Below are 18,407 nucleotides of genomic sequence, written 5' to 3' on the forward strand. Positions count from 1 at the left end.
GAGGACACAGCCAAACAATTGGTGTCAGAGCCATGGACTAAAACTAAATGCCAAGAAATGCATAATAGTAACCTTTTAGAAGTCATCCATCCTTAGTAACTATCATATTGACAACACACCCCTTAGAGCTGACCCAGTAGTCAGGGACTTAGGGACACACATAGATAGTAATCTAGCCTTTGATCATCACGTGTCTACAGCGGTGAGGAAATCATTCTATGCTGCGCAGCTTATAAACAAAGGTATGGCATCTAAGTCTAAGGAAGTCATTGTTCCACTGTATTCGTAATTCATCAGACCTGTCATTGAGTACAGTGACCCCTTTGGTATGTACCTAACCAGGTATATCCAACAACTGGAACGTCCACAGAGGTTCCTCACTAAACGAATACAGGGAGTAAGTAATATGTCCTATGCAGACTGCCTCAAGGCCCTATCCCTGTATTCTGTCTTCTACATGCTTTTGAGGGGAGATCTATGCCTGGTATAAAGGGCATTATCAGAGCCCACTCTGATGGACCTCCTGCATATCCACAAAACAAACAGCACCAGAATTGCCCATTCTAAAGACTTAAACCTTGCCTGTGATATAAATAGGACCTGCTGGAGAGATAGGTATGTATCCCAGAGACTACCCCGTCTATGGAACAGGCTCCCCATCCATGTGAAGCAGAGTTCCTCCCTAACCCAATTCAAGTGCATCTTGGACAGTTGGATGGGAAACCGGAAATTCATCCCTAGTTTGGCACCTATGTCTCTAATGGACACAGGTAACCTGTAAATGGCTTATCTCACAGGGCCATGCTTACATTTGTCAAGGATAGCAGAACTTGTCAGAGATTTGGGATTCATGGCCAGGCTTAAAAAGACCCTTGTGGTTGTTAGTTTAATAAGCACCTATGAACCTGTGAACCAAAGACTTAGGGACACACATAGACAGTAATCTGTCCTTTGACTATCACGTGTCTGCAGAGGTGAGGAAGTCATTCTCTTTTGCACAACTTATAAACAAAGATATGGCATCTAGGTCCAAGAAAGTCTTTGTTCCACTGCATTCAGCATTCATCAAACCTGTCACTAAGTAGAGTGCCCCCTTTGGTATGTACCTAACCAGGCATATCGAATAACTGGAATGTCCACAGAGGTTCCTCACTAAAAGAATACAAGGCGTAAATAAAGTGCCCTGTGCAGACTGACTCAAGGCCCTATCCCTTTATTCTGTCTCCTACGGGCTGTTGAGGGGAGATTTATGCCTGGCAGAGAGGGCATTATCAGACCCCACTCTGTTGGACCTCTTGCGTATCTGCAAAACTAACAGCACCAGAATTACCCATTCTAAAGACTTAAACCTTGCCTGTGATATAAATGGGACCTGCTGGAGAGACAGGTATGTATCCCAGAGAGTACCCCGTCTCTGGAACAGGCTCCCCATCCATGTGAAGCAGAGTTCTTCCCTAACCAAATTCAAGTGTAACTGGACAATTGGATGGGGACCAGGAAATCCATCCCTGGTTTGATACCCATGTCTGTAATGTACACAGGCAGCTTGTAAATGGTTTATCTCTTAGGCCTCTGCTTGTAAATGTTTCATCTCCCAAGTCCCTCCTTGCATTTATCAAGGATAGCAGACCTTGTCAGAGATTTGGGATGCATTGCTAAGCTTAAGAAGGCCCTTGTGGTAGTTAGCCTGGTAAACACCTATGAATCGATAAGACAACCGGCGGTCAGTTTTCTCCCTCTTTTTTTTTCCAGAGTGGCTCAAGTTCCCTTAGGATGCTCAAGAAAGTAGAATTAAAAAGAGCGACTTCGTCATCTAGTCATGTAGTGGAATGTTTTTAGAGCATTCCAGTTATATAGTTTTTGATAGGAGATGAAATATCTGTGTTGAAATGTCTGAGGTTACACGCTATGCTGAAATGTGGCTGCTTTTGAGGATTAGTTTGCTTTCTTATTTCTTTGGTAGGGAGATGATCCCTTAGGGTATTTGGAAGGGTACCTGCTGTAAAAGTGTTGTGAGACATAGAAATGAGAATCCAAATAATTAATGTTCCCTTAGTGTTGATTTTACTATAACGGGTGGGAGTAGTGATTAGCTGTGAGAGATCATAAAGATTTATTGATTGGTTCGGTGAGTTGGAAGAGAGAGAGACACAGTCAATATTAAAATCACCCAGTATGTACTTTTCTTGGGAGATGCTGGATTAGACCGAGCAGAAGAAGTCGTCTTCTACAGTAAAGAGGTTATTACCTGGTGGCAAATAAGCACCTTTGATGGGTGATGTCTTGTTTTGGTTGAGTTTGAGGATATATATATGAGAATTTCTGCCTTAATAAATTGTGGAGCATCTAGTGGTGAAGAGGTAAGCTGCAGAGAATTGTGACTCCACCAGCCGTTTTATTTTGTCTGTCTGCTCTTAGTATATTACAGTTTGGGGGTAGAATTTCATTATTTTTTGTTAATTTTTAAAACCAGTGTTCAGTTATTACTGCTATATCTGGAGCATGTAGGTTAAGCCAAGCATGGAACTGTGGTGTTTTGTTTTAAGTACTTCTAATGTTTATGTGTGTAATGTTAAGGGAAGAACAAGTAGTGTTATGTTATATTGGAGGGGTGTGGTTTGCGGAGGTTTGTGGAGTTAAAGGTTTGTGGGGATGTAGCTGGTCCAGGGTTAGGATGGATGTCACCACTGAGTTTTAGACTGTGGCAGATATGTTGGTAGCAGGATAAGCATTTAATTTTAATTTTTAATTTTAGCTTTTGTATTATGGGGTTGTGTTTCAAAAAGTCTGTGGTATTGGTTGAGTACAAGGTGAGTATTATCTCGGGTAAATTAAGGGTTGTGTATGCTGCAGCATGTTGGATGGTACGACTAGGATTATGGTGATGGGTTATGGGATGTACATGTTGGATAGTACAACTAAGATGATGGTAATGGGCTGTGTGGTACTGGGTGAGTATAAGGTGGATGTTATCTCGGGTAAATTAAGGGTTGAGTATGCTGCACCATGTTGGATGGTACAACTAGGATGATGGTGATGGGTTATGGGATGTACATGTTGGATAGTACAACTAAGATGATGGTAATGGGCTGTGTGGTACTGGGTGAGTATAAGGTGGATGTTATCTCGGGTAAATTAAGGGTTGAGTATGCTGCACCATGTTGGATGGTACGACTAGGATTATGGTGATGGGTTATGGGATGTACATGTTGGATAGTACAACTAAGATGACGGTAATGGGCTGTGTGGTATTGGGTGAGTATAAGGTGCATGTTATCTCGGGTAAATTAAGGGTTGAGTATGCTGCACCATGTTGGATGGTACGACTAGGATGATGGTGATGGATTATGGGATGTACATGTTGGATAGTACAACTAAGATGATGGTAATGGGCTGTGTGGTATTGGGTGAGTATAAGGTGCATGTTATCTCTGGTAAATTAAGGGTTGAGTATGCTGCAGCATGTTGGATGGTACAACTAGGATTATGGTGATGGGTTATGGGATGTACATGTTGGATAGTACAACTAAGATGACGGTAATGGGCTGTGTGGTATTGGGTGAGTATAAGGTGCATGTTATCTCGGGTAAATTAAGGGTTGAGTATGCTGCACCATGTTGGATGGTACAACTAGGATTATGGTGATGGGTTATGGGATGTACATGTTGGATAGTACAACTAAGATGATGGTAATGGGCTGTGTGGTATTGGGTGAGTATAAGGTGGATGTTATCTCGGGTAAATTAAGGGTTGAGTATGCTGCACCATGTTGGATGGTACAACTAGGATGATGGTGATGGGTTATGTTGAGGTGTGAAGGTAAAGGTGTTAAGTGAGAGAGTCAGCATGGAGATTGGTATCATGATGGTTACTTGTAGGATGATATTCTGGCAGGTTTAGGGACAGAGGAGGGGCTGGAAAAAGAGGGATGATGTTTTGTATTAGGAAACAATATGGTGCTGAGGTGTTGATAAATAAGAGGGCAGTGAGTATGCTATGATATACAGGACAAAAGGGAGAAACAGATAGGTGAAGGAGTGTTGAATGAGATATGGGAGGCACTGCAAATAGTTAATGTGTGCAGGCATTATATATAGACTTGGGTTTGATAGATCTTTGAAGTGGGTGTAGATAGTAGTGTTAAATATAGAGTAAGTGGTGGTGCATGAGAGTAGGGGCAAGGGTAGAGGAGTGCAGCAAGGGTGAATGGAGCAGATTCCACTTTCTCAGAATGTTGTGGGACAGAAAACAGTCAGTCAGTGAACTGGGCCAAAAGAAGGTTGTGTGTGTGTAACTGTTACTGTTTCCACTTTACTATATAAAATAAATTATGTAAAACAAAGAGTTAATGAGAAAGCTTGCACAATTGTTTTGTAAGTCACTTTTAGCAACAATAGTTTAGTAAAATAAGATGAGAAAAATAAATAAGAGAAGTGAGATTAGGGTGGTTTGTCAAAATCTGCTCCTTTTTGGGAAACTGTTAAACCAAAAAAAAAAAGTGAAATTAGATTAATAACAAAAACTGCTAGTGAATTACCTGACGCTGAAAAAAATGTGTGTGGAGGGGGATAGGTTTACGTAATGTGAGGTCTGTGAAATACTGTTATTAAAAGTAAACTAATTATTGATAGATGGGGGGTTGCATAAAATATGTGAAAATGTGAGATGTGTATATTAAACTCTGCCTACGAAGAGATATATTGCACTGTTTAAAATTGGGTAATGCAGTTTTTAATGTATGAGAAGTTATCATATCTAATATGCAGAGTTAGTGACTATATCCTTGATGTAGTGTGCATGTCTTATACTAAGTTTAGTCTCTGTTTTATATGAGGCTGCGGTGGTGCAGCGGTTAGAGTTGACGCCTCACAGCAAGAGGTTCTCCAGTTCGATTCTCAGCTGGAGTGCCTTTTGTGTGGAGTCTGCATGTCTGCCCCCTGGTCGAGTGACATTTACAGACATGCAGGTAGGTGCATGCATGAATGGATGTGCCTTCCTTGAAGGTTGGGCGTTGGGCTGGCAACTCAACACCGTAAAATCTACTGCCAATCATTAGCGGACCGGAGTTCCACTGTGGCGACCCCTAACCAGGAAATGCCGAAAGACATTACTAGTCTCTGTTTTTTATATATTATGGTAATATAAGAAAAATGATGGAATAGATGCTTATGATGTTATATAACGTGTAAGCACACTGATCAGCAACTAGATACACAGTGTCTTTGTACTTAGATAAGGAATAAACAGCACCAATCACAACAAAATGCAAAATGTGTATGTACCAGTGTCCCAATCACTATTGTTGAATGTGAGCTATTTTAGTGCTCTTGGATTGTAAATTATATGATGTTTTATATTATTAATTGCTGCTTATAATTTATAATTTAGAGCTGATGAAGCTCTGACAAGGGCGAAAGTGCTCATCCCTTGTTTTTACTTAATAAATTGCGGTTTAAACAAGCAATACCGCCTTGAACCTTGTTTTCTTATTTTTTTAATAAGAATGTAAAGTAATCTTCACACAGATGTTACATTAGAAGTTAATGACAACAGTCTTATTTCAGTAATTTGTATGACAGTACAGTTCAACTAGGTTTCCCTCTTTATTTTGTTTTGTTCCTCCGTAAGAAAAGTGTGCACTACCCTTAATGCTCTAATACTACATTTCCTCGATACTAGGTTATGTTGTCTGTCTATATATATCTATACGTGTGTGTGTGTGTGTGTGTGTGTGTGTGTGTGTGTGTGTGTGTGTGTGTGTGTGTGTGTTTGTATACTACTAACTGTAAACTTGTCTGCAGAAAGTTTCTGTGATAGTGTGGGAATGAAGGTGAAAAAGAACCAGTATAAATTGTTAGCTGCAGGCTGCTGAAACAGATTAGGGAATCTCTCTAAAAACAAGGCTCTAGAAACTTCTGAATGAAAAGAGCATTTTAAATGCATGGCATTTCTTATCTAATACACTTTTCAACTAATCAGAAAATATCTAAAAAAATTCTTCTAATGTACATTTAATTTAAAACACACTTAGTGAAATCACTTTCGTATATAGAAAATACTTCTCCAAAACTTTGTTTTTTGCAGTGGGGCAAGTCTCCCATCCCCTTAATTAAATATACTGACTCCATATTCGTGCAACAAAAGAGAAAACTCCTTGCACAATGAATCAATGCTGGTGCACAAACACAAACTTCTAGAGGTAGATATGCAACATAGTAGTGGGCATTAGTAAGGTACAAATACTAATCAGCACTAAATTTGCGTTGTAACCTGTGATCCATAACCACACCAACAGTGATTTTCTGTAGCCTTACACACTTTTCTATGAAATGGAATTCAGTCATTTGTGTTTTCGATGGAATGACACTTGTTTATTCTTTTGTAGATAAAATGTTACATACCCAAAGATATATATATATATATATATATATATATATATATATATATATATATATATATATATATGGGTTCATGTCACTACATCGACATGTCATTACATCGACAACTACTGCTGCGGCATGAAATAATCGACAATTCAAACCGTCGACAAGTGTAATTACCGACATTAACTTTACTGACAACCCGACAACACAAACGTGTAATATGTAGTATACTATCTGCATATTGTGAGTCATCTACGAATTTCAGCACAACACATGTAGCATTATGGTTTACTATCATATTATCGAGACCAACTCGGTCTAATTCACTTTGCGCAAAACCCAAAACTCGAACCCTGGCAATGTCAAACACCAGTAATGTAGACGTACAAATCACGCCCCCATCTTGACCCATGTTAGTGCTCGGCCCAAGATAGCATTCAATTTGCATTCTGGCAACACCAGGTTTCAGCACTGTCAGTTTTCATGGACGTGGGTCGCTGTTATGATTATTCAACCAAGTCCATCTCTGTAGCTTGATAGTAAACCTATCTATATATAGACAGAAAGATACAGATATAAATAGATTTGTATACATATTCCATAAAATGTTCCAATTTTATCAAGCTGAGAGATGTGATAATGCAAATCCAAATAAATGAAGTTTTTAAAAGTGTTGTCGGTAAAGTTAATGTCGGTGATTACACTTGTCGACGGTTTGAATTGTCGATTATTTTGTGCCGCAGCAGTAGTTGTCGATGTAATGACATGTCGATGTAGTGACATGAACCCATATATATATATATATATATATATATATATATATATATATATATATATATATATATATATATATATATATACATATGAGTGCTGCCACTTCTGTAAAATGGTACTTTGGTTGACATCTTGTCAGTCAACACATTTGGATCACCTAAAGAGATGTTTTACACTTGTCAACAATTATGTGAGTTTGGACGATTTTTGGGGTTGATGAATTTCCCCTTTCCCCAAGAATTAGTATGCAAAATTATCATGGGGTGTGGGGGGTGCAGGTAGGCTTGCCCCACTGCAAACAACATTTTCTTTTGCAGTGTATTTTTCTTTTTTGCATGCACTGTGATTGAGGCTTGGATGAATGCTTATTAGCAAGTCATGCATAATTTTGATAATTTGGTGTTGACATTACACACATTTTTATTTTTTTTGCCAGATTTGGTTTCCCCTTCTAAGGCCTCACATCATTGACCCCCCCCCCCACACCCCACCCCTGAGCTTGAATCCTATACAAGATCTTCTTTCACACTTCTCTGGGAAACTCCATCCAGACCTTAGCAACCTTAGACTAACTGCTTGGTTTCTCCAGTTCCAGTAATGGCTAGTAATCCAGCCCTCTGCTGTGATGTATTCAGGATTCTGTCTGCCTCCCAGAAGTAATTGACATACAAACTGTACAGCGAGATGTGGAAATTTTCGTTAACTTGGCCTCTGCCCAAGGTATTGACCGTTTTGTCTGCTCTTATTCCAAATACTCTACATTTCTTGGTGACTTGTATTTCTCCACCATAACAGTACAATTAGTAGCAATTTCTAGTTTCCATGTTTGCCATGAAACCCATTCCCTAGCTTCCTATATACTCTGTAAGGGCTTTATAAAGGAGCCTCCCTCTTTTGGCCCTTGATTAGGAAATCATTTCCTCCATGGGACTTCAATTTCATGCTGTAGGCCTTCATAAAGCCTCCTTTTGAACCAGCGTTTATGACACAAATGAAGTTTCTTTCATGGAAGATCGTATTTCTCATGGCTATTACTTCTGTGAGAAGAGTTTCTGAGCTACAGGTTCATTCTTTGACAGTGTCGTAATTAATTTTCTTTAAGGACAGTGTCCTTTCATACCAATCCCTCCTTTATTCCCAAAATGGTTTCTGAGGCATGAACCAACCAATTCCCTTACTAGGCTTTTTTCCAAAGTATACCAGTAAGGGCAAATACAGCTTGCACATCTTGAGCTTTCATAGGCAGTTGAGATTTTATTTGTACTTTATCAGGTCTTTCAGGAAAGACTTCCAGCTCTTTGCCTCCTTTGCTGTCAGTAAACTGGGACTCTGCAAGTCCAGAGTTACTCTTTTAAGTTGGCTCTCAGAATGCCATTTCCTTTGTATTCTCAACCTGTAATTATCCTCTACCATGCAAGTCTAAGGCTTATTCCACCAGGTTTGTTGAAACTTTAGCTGCTTTCTTTAGGAATTCATTGATTGATGGATGACATCTGTGCAGCAGCTACTTGGGCTACGTTACATACCTTTGCTAAGCATTACAGGCTGAATGCTATATCCAGCGCTAGGGTTACCTGTGGAGCCACGGTCCTCAAGGGATTCTTGTCATGCTGACACCCAAGGGTGTTGTAGCTTATGATTCTGACTCATAAGTCAGGTCAGACTGATGAAGTGAATAGGACATGGTAGTTAAGTACTTAGCATAACGCTGAATCCTTTAATTCATATCCATTCAGTACAAAAATCCACCCTCCATCCCCCTACCAGTTTGACACTCTGTAAGACCTGATAGGTATTTCACTCTCCTTTCTTCCTTCTGTGCATTGATTTTGCTCATTGGAGCTAAACTTACTTTGAGGTAATCTAGCTTACTGGGGCATGTTGGGAAAATAATTCTTAAAGGGCTTGAGGCTGGAGCTCTAGTTTTGCCGGGTCAGATCCAACAAATGGCTAGAGGGCACATAAGTCATATTGGACGGATGTGAATGAAAAGATACAGCATTATGGTAAGTGCACAGCTACAGTTTATATATGTCCTCATTTAATGCTCCCAGTGCATTCATTTTAATGTGTCTGAGAGTTCTTTGAAAGTTCTTACTTCTCCTTTGATTTGTCCATCGTTTTATTTTGGAAAAATGAGTCATAAGTTATGAGTGGCATGTGATCCTCTACTACAGTCAAAAGATACGTGTCAAAAATTATATTTCACCAGATATGGACTAAGCACACATGTATTATAGTATAAAGCTGATGTGCTACTCAGCATTATGTGGCTGAGTAGTACTGTCAACATAGAATGCAGAAAAACTGATGAAAACTGACTTAATTCAGTAGTGACAGCAGCTCCAGACTGGATCTGACGTCTGTTTAAGCAGTCACTGGAGTATAGCTATACTTAATCTCCTTCCCTACCCAGTGACAACATTAATTTCCCACAGTGGAAGTAGCAACACTGGATCCTATCATTTAAAATAGCATCCGCAATCGTGGTCTGTTTGTCAGGAGCCTGTATGGGCCATCCCACCATAATTCAGTAACACTACAGAGAATGGTGTCTACTTACTGGGTGTACTGTATCTCCATGAAATGTGTTCTTTCAATGCATCCAGAAGTCCCATACATCCTTCATTGAATATCAGTTTTGGAAAAGGGTTGTAGACTACCTGGAGTTATATATATCACTTGTCTTTGATCAGTTTTGGAGAAGTTGGAGAAGGGATTGTAAACTATGACCTACATTAATTCAGGATAATGCCTGTTTTTCATTGTTTCTGAGTTGCTGCCTACTTTGCTTGATAAAATCACATTGAAGGTAAACCCATAGACCTGCAAGGTCGGTAAGGAAGAGTAATGAGATATGGTCAAAAGTAGTACTTCATCCTAGGGCTGGGGGGAATTTTGGTATTGTTTCTTAGCCCCAAAGCATATGGCATATTTCATGGGAGTAACAGCTTTGTTAGAACTGTACTGAGGATATAGTCCAGTAGTGTGTCATGGTAGCATTTTACCACAAAGTTTGTGAAGCCAGAAATGAGAGGCTGTGCCTCCTGGCAGAAAGTCCGCACCCTGGAAATAATTTGTTCCTATAAGTCTGATGTGGGACAAGGGGTATGGGTAATGAGTACATAATGTAGTGTCTGGGGTGCACTATATTGTGGTATTCTACAGAAAGTCTACTGTAATGAAAAATGATGAAATGCATTCCCTACGCTATCTGTTTGTTTACCTTGAGCATAAATGTTGCTATGGTCCATAAAGTGCATTGTAGAATGTTAGTTCATAGCTACAGGTTTTACGTTAAAATAATCATACTCCTCATTCTGGAAGTAAGCTCTTTGTTGAGACATGCATTTGCTTCTGTAGGTTACAGCTTACAGATTAACAAGTTTATCAGCAAAGGTGATGTGTGAAATCTGTGTTTGATACAATTCACAAAAGTTATGGAGGAGGGCTGTGTGTATGGGATCAGGCATTAAGGTGATTCTTATCTATGAAATAAGTTAATGTCCAAACCATGTACAAATTGTATTACAGACTGTGGTTATAAACCACTGCATAGAGCATTTGTGAATACCCTGACCCTTGTAGGCTACTTTTTTTAGCTTGTCAGTGGCTAGAGCATCTAACCACATACTGAGACATCTGCATGCACCACATCTGCCCGTATCTTGGCATCTTGTTTCTGAGTCATTTTATTTAGAACCATCATTACAAGTGAATATAATACCGAGTCACACTGTATTATAATGGCTAAACATATTTTATTTTAATCATTTAACTAGGTATGCCCACTAGGCAAAAAGACTGACAAGGGAATACTGATCTCATTATGACTTTCTCAGAGTTGTAAGGTATGCAAGTGGAGATGAGGGAAATCAAAAAAGCACTGCAGGAAGGATTTTAATGAGAATTGATAGCCCTAACATTCTAAGTTAGACTTTAAGACTTATCACTGTGATGGTCAAGAGCTGTTGTCTTACAGTCCATACTGCAGCTGCCACATAGTACGAAAGGGGTAGTTGGCCTTAAGACCATATAGTAAATGTGCAATGCTGCCTCAGGTAGTGGCCAACACCTGTCACACCCAAATAAATTTCACACTGACCATCTACAGAGCAGAGCTACAGTCACTGACTCTGCAGCACCTTGCTCCCAGTTCAGTGTCTTCTAGTACCATCTTACCAAGAATAACTGAGACTTGTTTCAGATTATGTTGCAAGCCTGCATACGTGCTCATGCTTACACGTCTCTCTCTGTCTGACGCACACACACACAGACACACACACACACACACACACACACACACACACACACACACACACACACACACACACACACACACACACACACTGTTTTCTAGGAATGGATTAATGATTATCTTTTCAGTAACAACACTCCTTCTTTGCCCATTATCACATCACCACTATCCAGACTAATGTGGCTGACTAAGAACATAGTCACTGTTGACCTTTAAAGCATTTATGATAGCAGTAAATTCTTCAACAGATAGATGCCAAAATTTGATCAGCTACCAGTTTTACACCCCCATCTTTATACTAATAAATAAACCAGTAGACTTTTTCCTTGGAATAATTAAAAATTGAAGTAACATATTTGTGAAATTAAATGTATAAACATTTGTACACTTGCACAATGAAATACAAAATAAATGGGGTTTAATAGACAGATGTCATATATAAGAATACTATCTAACAGTATTAAAACTGCATGCAGTAAAATTGCATGTTTTACTTAAAAGACATTTGCAAATTTTGCACAGCTTACCACTATCAGTGGGAACAGAGTAAGCTTTAATAGCTGCAAGAGGTTTGGAAATGAGGAGATCTACATTCTGTCCATCCATCAGTCTATCCATTTTCTAGAATAACTTTTATCTACTTTATGACTGTTGGGGACTGGTGCAAATCCCAGCAACCAATGGTTATAAGGCAGGAACCAGTTCTGGATGGAATACCAGTCCATAATACAGCACATGTATTCACACACAAGTGCTGAGATACACTTCAAAGGTAGGACCAGCTTGGTATCGCCAATCCACCTGCCAACATAGAATTGTAGGAAGTTATTAGGCTAATGGCCCTAGGGCCCTTTCAGGCTTAGTCAAGTTCTAACCTTATTTCCATGATCAGTGCCTTTTGCCCCTGTCCGAGAGGGACACAGGTGTAACCTTCGGGGATGAATTTACGGTTACCCATCAGTCATCTAGATTGCGTTTGAAGAGGGTCAATGAGGTGCTCTGTTTGGCATGAAATGGGAACCTGTTCCAAAGGTGTGGTAACCTCTGGCAGACAAATATGTCCATCAAGCAAGTTCTATTAATATCAAATAGCAGGTTAAGGTCTGTAGAGCAAATAACCTGTGTACCATTTGACCTACGGAGATGCAGCATTTCCAGTAAAGCAGGGTCAGAAATTGCCTTGTATGCAAGGCAGAGATCGCCTCTAAGTAGTCTGTATGAAGCAAAATAAAGTGACAGTGATTTCAGACAGTCTACATAGGACAGGTGCTAAAGACCTAGAATTTTTCTTGTGAGGAACCTTTGTGGTCTCTCCAGTTGCTGTAGGTGCTTGGAAAGGTACATATCAAAAGGGGTGTTGTGCTCAATTATTGGCCTAATGAGGGAAGAGTACAAGGAGGTTATGACTTCTTTTTTTTTCTGGAGGCAGTGCCCTTACTTATGAGATGAACAATATAGAATACCCTTCATACCACTGTGGAGACGTGGTGGTCAAAGGTGAGGTTGCTGTTAACCTGTGTGCCCAGGTGTCTCAACACTGAGTGCACACTTAAGATGTTGCTATTGATGTGGTAGTTAGCAGGAACATCACCCTTATCGAAACAGATGATAATACATTTTTTGCATTGAGTTTAAGACCATGACTTTGGCATCAATCATCTGTTTGTGTAAGACCCTCTTGTAAGATGTTGACATAATTTGGAGATTCTATGACTGCTCCCAGTTTGTAGTCATTAGCTCACTTTGTCAGCCACAGACTTTTAGTTTTTGCTAGTACTTGAACAGTAGAGGTCCCAGTACAGATCCCTGTGGAACACCACTGGTTACAGGTCTGCTGTTGGAGGTGGATTCCCCTATTTTGATTATATGGGTTCTATCAGTGAGCCAGTTAGCGACCCATCTAACAATATAAGTGTTAATACCTAGATGGGTGAGTTTGTCAATGATGCCTGAGTGGGGAATAGTGTTAAATGCTTGACTAAGTCTAGGTAGACTGTATGCACAGATTTCCCCTTGTCCAGGGCCTTGGTGACTGTATCGAAGAAGTCCACCAGGTTTAACAGGCATGATCTCTCTTTGACAAAATCAAACTGAGTATGGTCAAGTTTTTGGAGACTACCTTTATCTTTGTTGATAAGTCAATGATGATTCACTTCATGGCCTTGCAGGCTAGTAAGGCTGATAGGTCTATAGCTCCCAGGGTGAGTGGAAGCACCACCTTTGTGCAAGGGAATAACTGTGTCACTTTTCCATTCAGTTGGGACAAAGCCAATGCTTTGACTATGATTGAAGAGAGTACCCGATGGTGTTGTTAATTCTTGTTCGAGCCCATGTAGGACACATCTTGGGATGTTATCAGGTCCCATAGATGCCGTGTTCCTGACCTTAGAGAGGGCGTTAATGACCTGTTCTTTAGAGATACAAGATAGGGGTGAGGTGGCAGGAATGTCATGGGGTACGTGTGGCAGGAACAGAGGAGTGAACGTTTCACAGAACCTGTCAACCTAGAATTAACTTGAAGATATAAAAGTTCTGCTGCAGCAGTTTTTTACCACTGCACAACTTTGCCATTCATAAGGGCAGTGATGCACTGAAATGTCATGAGAGTGACTCACCTGTCACTTAACCCTAAGTAAATTTTATCTGCACTGCATTATTTTTTCCATGTGTGAAGCTGAGGAGCTGATGGAAAGTGCTAGTACTGTACAGAAAATGAATCAGTCTCCCTAAATTAGGCTGTCATGGATATATGAGTGAAATAAGTTAAAACAAAGGAAGAGCTTGCTAAGGATGGGAGGATATACTGTTAACAGTTCTTGCATCTCTCCAGAACATAGTTCAGACATTCAGCTATACAGTGTATCACTGAAAGATAATTGCTGTTAATATGTTAAGCACCTGTAGATAAGGTATTTCTTTAGTTAAATTGTAATATGTGCTCACAAGTAAACAGAGATCAATTTTGAAATACTGTGTTACTGAAGGCAGATGAAGCTGTACATTTTCTGACCTGTGTTTTACTGTGCCTCATTCTTTTAAGTCCAGAATCTTGGATGCAGTATTTTAATATAACTGTTCATTGCTTATTCTGTAATACACATTTATGTTATGTAACAGTCCAAACCATTGTTGCCTAAAAGTCTCAGTCTTCTTTCGGTTCCTTGCTGCTAATGTCATAGCTAAAGGCCGTAGTTTTTTTAACATAGTCTTTGCCCCCCTTAAGGAAATCTCACTGTACCTCTGGTAGTAGTTTTCAGCTGCTGTAGAACTATGAGACGTATATAATGCATTTAATTCCCTGCCAGTAAGTATTCTAATATCTTAAATTGTGCCAGTCTTCTTCCCCTCAGCTTCTTTATTGTCAGATATTGCTTTCTGGTTGTGGGTTGTATTTTTTAGTAAGGTGGTGAGTCACTGTTTTATTAGCTTTGATGGTATTTATTTTAAAAAATACAAAACCACACTGACAATAAAATTCACCTTTTGAGAGGGCAGTGTTTATTTACAGGCAGTTTGAGCTTCCATTACTTTTTAAAGTAGAGCATCTTCCGTGAGTCGGACATTGTCACTTAGAAATAAATACTTGTTTTCTCATTAACATATTTCAGACGACAGATATGTAGTAGACTGTAAATTAGTATATTTTTATGTTTCTTTTGTTTTCCAGGACTTAAAAGAAGATGATGATGGCTGGGGCTTGTGAGAGTAGTATTTTGATGAAACAGGTGGATTTGCTGATGTACAGAAAGCAGGCTGCCTCAGATTGCTTTTCAGTGTGAAATTAAGATTGCTAAAGGCAATGTCAAAGAGGAGTCGTGGAAAGGTTGAAAAGCGTGAAACAGATATGGAAGCTTTACAGGCTGCAAATGAAGAACTAAGGATGAAGCTGACAAACATCCAGATAGAACTACAACAAGAGAAATCTAAGGTATGTGTGATTATCACATCTTAAGACATAGACATTCTGCAGTTTTTCAAAATGGAAATATCCATTAATTACATTTGCTACATATATATATACTGTTATGATTAACTATGGGCTTTGAAAATGGCTTTGACCCACACTTAAAATCATACTGACTGCAGTCACAAGTAATTAGCATATTTTACACAAAAACAACAAATTTAAAACAAAAATCTTCTCTAACACAAGCAAGTCTTTGACTGAGAAAAAAACAAATACTGGGAACAGACAACTAGAAAAACAAAAACAAGACAAAGGACACTTGGCTCACCAAACTCCCAGCAGTTTAATTAAGTTAGCGCTTTTGTACAGTTCAATGCCTATACTTCCTCAGACTCCGGAGTTTTGTTTTTACAAGCAAGTCTTTGAGCCAGGATTAGTTTTTAATTTAAATTGCTAACTTTGCTGTGTCCATCATTGATAAGAGTTGGCAATGCTAGGCCTTCTAATGATTAAAATGCTGTGACTGCAGTTCCTGTGACCACAAAAGAAAAGAAAACCAGTTCATTCCCTAAATGCAATCATATCATCTCCAGAAATGCAAAAATAAAACCAAAGGTGCATTTCTAGCCTATGTTGTCTGAGCTGAAATCAAGACTCCATATAAAGCACAAGAATGGTACCCCAGTTTTCCTTGTGCACATACCTGTTTTCCTGAACAAATAAATAGTTGGCACTTGGGGTTCTCGGTATCCCAGTGGTCACAGCTGCATGTATAAAGTGGTGCCTGTAAGGGCTGTGGTTTTCATTCAATTTGGTCAAATTAAGCTTTTCTTCTGATGGTCACATCAAAGGGGGTGTTCCCTTAGATCTGAGGTGCTGTGACTCTGAAGCTGACTGTGTTAAAGGAGGAGTGAAGAGGGTAGAAGCCTGGAGTTTTCAGCATTTTGACATAACTAATTTACAAACTAGCTGTAGGACCCCGAGCCTTGAACTGTATAACTGATAAAATGTATTTCAGTCAAATGTCTCATTTCACATCCCTCTTGTAAAATCACCTTGATGAGGGCATTTGGACATTTTTAATAACATATGATGTTAAGTTGTCTATCTTGCCTTCGATCTTGGTGGTTGGGATCAGAGCTGATCCTCGGCTCCGACTCGGCCATCTTCTATAGCTCGAGAGCTGTTTACTGGCTCAAGGCTACCCCTTATCCCATGGTACCTAGCGGTAGCTACCCAGATTTCGCTTGCTGCTTCAGCTGCGAGGTGTCGTTTTACTGGCTCAGGCTTGTATTAGTTTATTATAGAATTTTTTTTCTAAAAAAAAAAAAAAAAAAGTTTCTTTCTTAAGAGTTATAGTTAACTTTTAGTCTTAATCTATTGTCATTAGTTTAGTGTGTTGCAGTAGTTCCTTTCCTCCCCTTTAGAACTAGTTTAATTTAGAGAGTTCTCCTCCTCCCTCTCTTCTAGTCAGGTTAGCCGTTTAAGTTAGAGGCTTTCCTTCTATCTTCCTTTTAGGTAGCCGTTTAAGTTAGAGGCTTCCTAGTTTAAAAAAAAAAAAAAAATCTTTAGCTTTAGCTGTAGTATACTGTGTTTTTCTTTTTGTTGATATTGGTGTTGTGGTATTTTGTTTTCGCTTATCGGCCATTTGGCTAAGATCAGTGTAGTATCTCTTGAGGTATTTTGTTGGATACAGGATGTCTAAAGAATCCAAGGTGTCTGGATTCAAGAAGTGTGACTCATGCTGTCAGAAAATGTCTCTGACAGATGGACACACTTCTTGCGTCTATTGCTTAGGCGCAGTGTACATGCAGGACTTTTGTTCTATATGCCATGCATTTAGTTCAAGAGTTCTGCAGAAGTGTAAGAATAAGCTTATTCTTAGAGGTCTTTTAAAGCCCCAGGATTCACCAACTAAGGCTCAGCCTGTGAAATCCCCAAAACTGACCAAATCGTCGGCTCCAAGCTCAGATCCGTCATTGGTTCAAACTTTACCTGCTACTTCGGTTCCGTCCGGAACCGATGGGACTATCTCCCCTTCGGCTCCATCAGAATCTTCGGAGCCATCGCGGAGCCACAAGAGGCTGAGGTCCCCTTCTCTGGAATCCATACATTTGGCTCCTCGGTCTCCCCTGCTTCAGAGTGAGCGCAGTCACAGATCTTCCCACTCCTCTCGGTCCTCTAGGCTCTCGGATCACAACGTGGAGAGAGTGGTCAGTAGATTGCTGAAGTCGCAGGCACTTGCCAAGATCTTGTCCAGCCCTCCTCAACAGGTGTCGGCTCCATCCACTTCTATCGATGTTCCTCCTCCAACTCCCTTGAGCTCGGAGCCAGAGTTTGTTGGGGTTCGAGTCATGGAACCGTTGGCTCCGATAACTATTTCTCCTTCGGTTCCGTCGTCAGCTCCGATTCCCTCGATGGTGCTGTCCGTCGAGGGATCTGGGCACCGAGGCTCCCTCATCGGTTCCGAGGGGGCAAGTGGCATCGGACCCTTGTCCGACCCCGTTCTCCCTTTCAGAACTTCCGAGCAGGTGAGCTCCGCTCCTACATCGGCCTCAGAGCCATCTCCCTTGGTGCGGAGAAGGATTCCAATTTCCTCAGAACCGGAGTCTTCTCTGCATCGTGGCAGGGATGCCTTCGATGTCATGAGGAATGTGCTGGCCTCTGAGTCAGCTCCACGATCGACCCCACCGTCTCCGTCTCCTGTAGTGCTTGAGCCAACCTCTCCTCCTCCTCCAGACCCCAAGCGTGGGGAACCGGCACTCCAGGGCACCCCATCGGGTGTTTCCTCTTCTTCCGAGGCCTCCCCTGATCATTCAGAGGAGCCCTCTCAAAAGAAGAAGTGCAAGAGGAAGCACATTGACTCCCCTGAGTCGGTCACCTCTGATACAGACTTAGATGAATCGGAAGGGTCCCCGAGATCCCCCTCTGAAGATGTTTCCTTCTCGGACATCCTAGAAATGCTTAAGCAGAGGGGCAACTGGAATCCCCTAGCCCCTACCGAGGATGAGTCTGTATTCCTGGATGCATTCGGTTCCCGATCTTCCACCTCCTGGGTTTCTCCACCTTTCGATCCACTCATGTC

The 18,407-nt window shown here is 40.4% G+C and overlaps 1 protein-coding gene across 2 annotated transcripts in view; it reads left to right on the plus strand.

The window, feature by feature from the left end:
• The window catches only part of JAKMIP1 (janus kinase and microtubule interacting protein 1), a 2,220,219-nt gene that overhangs the window by 54,139 nt on the left and 2,147,673 nt on the right, over positions 1-18,407 (plus strand). For both annotated transcript variants that reach the window (XM_044056204.1, XM_044056206.1), the window contains exon 2: positions 15,083-15,343. In XM_044056204.1, coding sequence (XP_043912139.1) covers positions 15,215-15,343 — 129 coding nt within the window. In that variant the 5' untranslated portion in view covers positions 15,083-15,214. The remainder of the gene's footprint in view (positions 1-15,082; positions 15,344-18,407) is intronic.

This window comes from Protopterus annectens, chromosome 14.part0, assembly GCF_019279795.1.
Source record: "Protopterus annectens isolate FY-2018-M chromosome 14.part0, PAN1.0, whole genome shotgun sequence".
NCBI lineage: Eukaryota > Metazoa > Chordata > Ceratodontiformes > Protopteridae > Protopterus > Protopterus annectens.